Consider the following 7440-nt stretch of genomic DNA (forward strand, 5'->3'; position numbering starts at 1 on the left):
AATGCATGGGCATTATAGAAGAGTATCGTTATTTTAACTTGTTTATCAATCACATTGGAAAAAAAAAGGTCCATTAATTTAAAAAATACACAGCCATTTTACATGAAAAATTTAGAGTGGTACAAAGAATGCAAATAGTAGCATTAATGAACCAATAAAATTTAAATTTGGTATTTATCATAACTGTGTTTTATTTAATTGAAATATTTTAGGCTTCTATTTAAGTATTAGTTTAAGTGATTTTGGAATTCTAGTCAAAACCTGTGGATTTTGTTTAAAATGGCCAATAAAGTTCAAAGTGTGCCCCTTGGGGGGTAACAGGAACCAGTGATGGGATCAGGGGCACCAAACCCAATTCAGATCAAGCCTTATGAAAGAGCCTTAGATGAAGGCCCTTACTGAGGACATTGTTAAAATGTAAAACCATTAGTCTCTACAGTGTTTGAGGTTGATATTTGTTAAAATGTTTACCATTTCCTTTAGCATGCTCTTAGCAATCCTTGTCTAGGGAATAGGAATTTAGTTGGTCCCTTGACTCCTGTGCTTCATTAGTAAAACTGTATAGTTCCATTATTAAACCCTGTCTGTTTCAAGTATTCCTTTTATTTTAAGAGTGCTTTTTGTCAACAATACTGGCAGTAAATCTAGCTTTGAAAAATAGATTTCCAGAATTTCAGACACCAAACCATTTGTTTTGAATCAGGTGTTAAAAAGTTCAATCAATTGGAAGAGGACTAGTGATACATTATCTACTATAAATGGATGAATTGCAGGTATAGGAATTAAAAGTGAGAAAAGAGATTTGTTTTCTAAAAAGAAAAAGGGGCTGCCTAGTTAGGTCTGTTGGTTGGAGCACTGTGTTGGTAACACCAATGTCAAGGGTTCAGATCCCCATACAGGCCAGCCACCTCCAAATAAATGAATAAATACAAAAAATAAAATAAAATAAGATAAACCTTTCTTATGAGAAATCCTTTATTTGGCCATAATTAATTGCTTCTGAAATTTAGCAATAGATTTTGATTGTACTCATTAGAAAGAAAAGAGGTAATGATAAATCACATTTTATAAGACTCAGAACGGTTGAACTGTAAAACATTAGAAATCATTTATCTACTCTAAAAATCATAAACCATGTGGCTAGAAATCAAATCTAGTCACCTACTGCTTTTAAAAAATAAATTTCTAAAGGCTATAAAAATTTTAAAGTTTATAGAATTCACATAAAAAAATTTAATTTCATTTGTCTATTGAAAAATCACACTGGACTTGCATTATTGCATAGTAGTTATGCAGTATCTAATTTCTTATTTCCATTCCTCTTTCTCTTAATTTATACCCAGCCCACTTTATTCAATTTGGTTGTTTCTACCTTCTCTGTCCATTTGTCTTTAAGTATCCTGATGTATACCAACTCCTTTATTTCGTATTCAACACACATGTACCTCCAAAGAGAGTATGTAATTTGACTCAGTCATGTAACTGGTATTTTCTAGGGCATAAAACAATAATAAAATTGGTTCTTCCCGGCAATAAATAAAAACGAATTGAGATTTTGTAATCTAATACACGTTATCATAGAGGCTCATTTAATTCTAGTCAGGAGAAAATTGCATTTTTATAGTATGTTTTGATTCTGGTAGAAAGAAGTGTGCTGGAACAATTAACACAAAGGTTAGTGAGAAGATATTTAGTCTAGAAGTAATTCTGCTGCAAACATTTACTAACAAATAAAATTTTAAGTGTGTTTAGTGGTATGCATAGGATATAAATGTCTTCGTATATTATGCCAGTTATTTTTTCCAGTATTAATTATTTTCATCCTGATCATAGAATTGAGGTAGCAAAAATGCACACAAAATATTATTTTTAATGTTCAAAATGCAATGGCATTTTTCTAACGTTAAAGCTAAAGCTAAAGGTGTATTAGTTGCAATCATTATATTTCTGTACTTTATAAGAAGGAGTAAACAGATTAACTATGGAAAGTAAAAAAAATTAACTCTTACTTCATGTGTACACTAACAAAATAGACAAATTTAAGCAATGTCTACTTCCACATAAAAGATTTCAGTTTTTGAAAAATTATCTGAGAATATGACTAACATATCTTTTCTTATGTTGAACGTTTTGAAAAGATGTATGTAATTTGATCTGACATAAGACAATTAACAATTCATTGCTCTAATATCTAAGGCATGTTTATTAGCTACCTATTGCAGTGTAATAATATTAATGCAGACTTAATGGGTTCAGATGACATGTTACCATTTTAAAGTTTCGGTAGGTCAGGAATCCAGGCATGGGTTAGCTGTGTCCTCTGTTTTATGATTTTACACATGGTTTTTATCAAACGGTTGGCCAGGGCTAGAATCTCATCTGAGATTCAGTGAAAGAAGCGTTCACTTCCAAGCTCAAGTGATTGGTGGCAGGATTCAGTTCTTTGTGGGAAGTTGAATTGAGGACCTTAGATCCTTGCTGGCTATTAGTCAGGCTTCACTTTCAGTTTCTTGCCTTGTAGACTACACTATATGGCAGCTCACTTCATCAAATTCAACAAGGGATAAGTCAGAGAGTCTTCCAGCACTACTAAAGTTACAAGTTACAGTCTTATGTAATGTAATCACTGAGGTAATTGTGCAGTATTTATTCTCTTGGTCAGAACCAAGTTGTGATGTGACCTTCAAGCAAGAGGAGAGAAATACACAAGTGCAGGAAGACAAGGATGGAGAGATAATTGAGGCCCCTCTTGGGACTCTGCCCCAGCTTATTTCTATAGCTCTCTAATTTTAAATCTTTCCAGGTTCAATGATTTAAAATCACCATGGTCATCCAATAAGCAATGTGACAGAAGCAAATAGTCTTAATGTATCTTTGTAATCTGTAATATTGGACAAAAATTTATCTGTACATAATCAAAGCAGTCCATCAAAACTAACCTAGTGTCACTTTTCTAAGTGCCTTCCTTTTGGGGGTAGACTTCTATTATTTTAGGTGAAAGTTGACCTATGACATCCTGATTTTCAGTGAACCAACACTATGATAATGTCTAGATAAATTGCTTATGGAATATAATTGTGTTATAAATACATCACTTTAGAAAGATCTACCTAGGCAAACTGTATAATTTTCTAATCTAAACAATTATTTTAATTAGTTGAGACTCTTGATTGGAAGTGATAGAGATCCTAGATAAAGGAGAAATAAAAGATAATTTATTGTCTCAGCAACTGAAATGAACCTCCTTGTCTTTAGGTATAGCTGTATTTACAATACTAGTCAAAGTACAGTGGATCTATTTTCAACCTTTTGCTCATTTATTGGTGTTGGTATTATCAAAAAGAACCCTCTCTTAGGTTACCAATATTAAAATTCTAGCAAAAATAAAGAGAATACTTTTATTTTCTAATAATTACAATAAAAGTTATGGATAAGAATTTTATTGGTTTTGCATGAAACATATACCACACATGAACACTGAGCAAAGGATAAAGTGTCCTTATTAGTCAGAGATGAGTAATGTGTCTATCCATATAGACACTCTGGGATTGGGTCAGCCTTACTTAAACAACTTAGACTGAGAAAGGAGGAGGCATGATTATCCAAAACAATATCTGGATGTTGTTATCAAAAGAAGGCAGTAAACATGGGAGTAAAATAAATAAATAAATTATATAAGTTAAATAAGTTAAATAAATAAATATCTACTTAATTATTTTAATTAAAAATGATATAGTTTGGTCCTTATTCTTTAGAAAGAAATAGTTATTAGGCATGCAATGAATATACAGACTGTCAATAAGTGCTAGAAAATCTGTAAGAGAGATCGCCTTGCATTCAGTTAACCTAATAAGCCAAGCATATGAACTACAGTGGCAAAACAAAACAAAACAAAACAAACAAACAAAACCAAGTGGTTTGTACCAGATGTTTATAAAGAGTTGTACACAATTAATTTTTCAGACTATATTTGCAGTTCAAGATTTGTTATAAATGGTTTCAATGAAAGCACAATGTAATTGCACAATGAAATTTAGAATAGAAGAACTGAAAGGATGGAGAAAAAATTAGAGGTAATATGAAAAGGATACTAAAAAAACGTGACAGAAATGGCAATGGGATTTGTCTTATCAACTTAAGAATAGAATCTAAAGTTTACAGAAATCAGATGCGTGATGTTGACTGGACTAGACTAGAAAAAGATCTAGAGATGTGGTTAAGATCTTGTATTTAATAACTTTCTGAATCTACTGCAGAGGGATGACAAAATACATGTGAATTCTAGAAGAGATCATTTGGTATTAATTTATGAAGATAAAGTTATAATAGCCTAGTTATAGTAACCAATATTATAAAAATAAAACTGATATTTTGAAAATAAAATAATGTATTGTTAAAAATACATTTTTGAAATTAGGTAGATACCATAATTCTAGGGCCATAATATGGCTATATTTAAGCAAAATAAGTGAATTCAAAGGAAATGTGAATTTTTGTTCATTCAAATACTTTTGATACAGTTAGGCTTTGCAGTAAGTCAGGAATAAGGGCTAGAAAAAACATGTGAAAACCATTTTCTTAGATATGTTAAATCAACAACACAAGAGCAACGTTTAATTTTAGCAAGTTGAGGTAGAAAATTGTATCCATATATTGATTTTAGTCCAGTTGGTGCTTTGTAGACAAGTGAAAAGAATTCTGTATGACATATGACACAATTAAAAATAATGTGGCTGATAACACATTCTTAACCAAGTGTATTTACATAATATTGAACACAGGTTGTTAGGGCTGGAGCCTAAAAATGGTACTTCCTTGAAAATTTCAGATAATAGTACTATTCAAATAAAGACACACATAACACTTAACACATTCTATTATTAAATTCAATACCCAATCATTATACAATAGATGATAAAAAAGAAAAAAACAACAACAACGACGACAACAAAAAACACTGCACACTTATTAGAATGACCAAAATTCAGAACACTGACAACACCAAATCCTGGTGAGGATGTGTTATGTACCCTTTTCTGACTGGCTTCTTTTACTTAGCTCTCATCATCCATTGCTTGAGAAAATACAAAGTGGTAAAGCCACTTTAGAAGACTGAAGAAACTGACGTTTGTCAGTTTCTTACAAAGGTAACTATGGTCTTACTATACAGTCCAGCAATCATGCTCCTTGGTATTTAACCAAAGGAGTTGAAAACTTATGGTCACACACAAACCTGCACAGTGATGTTTATAGCAGCTTTATTCATAATTACCAAATCACGGAAGCAAACAATATATCTTCATTTATGGAAATAAACTGTGGTACAATCTAGACAATGCAATATTATTTAGCACAAAAAGAAATGAGCTAATGAGTTATCAAGCCATGGAAAGACATAGAGGAACATTAAATTCATATTACTAAGTAAAAGAAGCCAATTAATATTATTTAGCACAAAAAGAAATGAGCTAATCAAGCCATGGAAAGACATAGAGGAACATTAAATTCATATTACTAAGTAAAAGAAGCCAATCAGAAAAGGCTACATAATATGTGATTCTAACTATATGAGATTCTGGAAAAAGCAAAACCGTGGAGAAAGTAAAAAGTTCAGTGGTTTCCAAGGGCTGGATTGAGGGAAGGATGAATGGCAAGAGCACAGAGGATTTTTAGGACAATGAGAATATTCTATATGATTCTATAATAGTGGATGCATGTCATTATACATTTTTCCAAGCCCATAAAATGTACAACACCAAGAGGAAAGCCTAATGTAAACTATGAACTTTGTGTGATTATGATGTGTCAATAGATTTATCTATTGCCTCAAATATAACAATGTGGGTATTAACAATGGAAGAGACAATGCATGTGTTGGGACAGAGAGTATATGGGAAATTTCTAACCTTCCTCTCAATTTCTCTGTGAACCTAAAGTTGCCTTTAAAAATAGTCTTTAAAAATCAATAAATCATCTTCTCTACAACTGCAGACCTCCTCCAGTAAGTGAACTTGCAACCAGAGGGACCATGGTTGGTGTAATTTCTGCTGCAGCCATCAATCAAAGTATTGTGTACTCCATTGTTTCCGGAAATGAAGAAGGTGAGTAGATAGTCTGTGTTTTCACCATAAACCAATAAACTTATGTTTGGATTAATTTTAGATTGAATTATTATTATCCTATTTTATTCTAATAAAGTTGTTCCTATCTTAAATGTAATTAGTAACTATATATGCTGAACTTGATGGAAAATCCAGTTATGTGAGCCAAAGTGATTTTTTTCCCCACAAATATCTAATTGTAGAAGCCTTCCCCTTCCCCTCATTTGGTGGTATTTTAATGACATTTCTTCAGCATTAATGCATCATACTTTCAGCTTTTAGTCATGATTATTGCCTACTGTAGTCTCTCCTCACTATCTATACTTTCCATGACCCTTGCAACATGTCACACCTTAATTCATCCTGAAGAAATTTTAGAATCGTAAATAAGTGTGAATGCCAAAACAAGTGCATTTACGTTAAAAACCTTGCATATTATATAATATGATTTCCAAGCAGTTAAAGTAGACATATAGTTATTGATTATAAGTAAACAAATAATTTGAGTTTTGTCAGCTAATCACATTAAGAATCATAGCAGTTTGCTAGGATCTGGGATAATCTCATAGTTCAGTCTTTCTCATTGATTATGTTTCACCTATTATGCATAGGTTAATTGTCCTCTGTTTTCTCTTTTGATATGCTGAATAGCCTAGCATATTGTAGGTAGTAAAGAAATAGTTAATATATATTTAATAGATGAATTAACATTAAATATTTAATAAATAAATGAATGTTAATGCCGCTAGGCAGTTTGCAAGGAGAATTATAAAGTTGTATTTAAAGCATTTCAACAACCAACACTTATTAGAAATTGCTGCCACTACAGCAAATGCTCAGTTTCTTAATTTTACTATCTTTCTTCTTTGTTTCTACTGTGTTGCTATGCTTCTTCCTTAAAAGCAACCGAACTTCCTTTTCCTTGGACTTCCAACATCTGACTAAAGCTATGATTTTTTAAGCTGTTCTGAAACTTTCTCTTTTTGATTCCATATGTTATTTTCCTTGAAGATAAGCAAAGTGGCTCTATTTCTTAACCTCTCTTCCTCACAATGACTATTTTACATTCAAAGTATTTATTTATTAATTCATTCAACAAATATTTATTGAGCATAAGTTAGGCACCAAGTATTCTTAGAGCAACTAGAGATAAAGAGTATACAAAATAGATAATCTTTGCCCTCATAGAATTTAACAGCCTGATAAGGCAAGGTAAACAGTAAAAATTACTAAACACATCAATATGTAGTATTATAAGTGGTGATAAATTCCATGGAGAAAAATAAAGTGAGGAATTGATATGGAGAGTGCAAGTGGTAGGATATTATAATGTTTACCA

At 31.6% G+C, this 7440-nt stretch overlaps 1 protein-coding gene across 1 annotated transcript in view; it reads left to right on the forward strand.

Moving 5' to 3' along the window:
- Window positions 1-7440, forward strand: part of LOC103600058 (protocadherin-15-like) — a gene marked incomplete at its 5' end in the record, with an annotated part of 167732 nt that overhangs the window by 25147 nt on the left and 135145 nt on the right. The window contains one exon of the mRNA XM_008584293.1: window positions 5992-6101. Coding sequence (XP_008582515.1) covers window positions 5992-6101 — 110 coding nt within the window. The remainder of the gene's footprint in view (window positions 1-5991; window positions 6102-7440) is intronic.

The sequence above is a fragment of the Galeopterus variegatus genome, unplaced genomic scaffold, assembly GCF_000696425.1.
Source record: "Galeopterus variegatus unplaced genomic scaffold, G_variegatus-3.0.2 Scaffold3210, whole genome shotgun sequence".
Classification (NCBI taxonomy): Eukaryota; Metazoa; Chordata; class Mammalia; order Dermoptera; family Cynocephalidae; genus Galeopterus; species Galeopterus variegatus.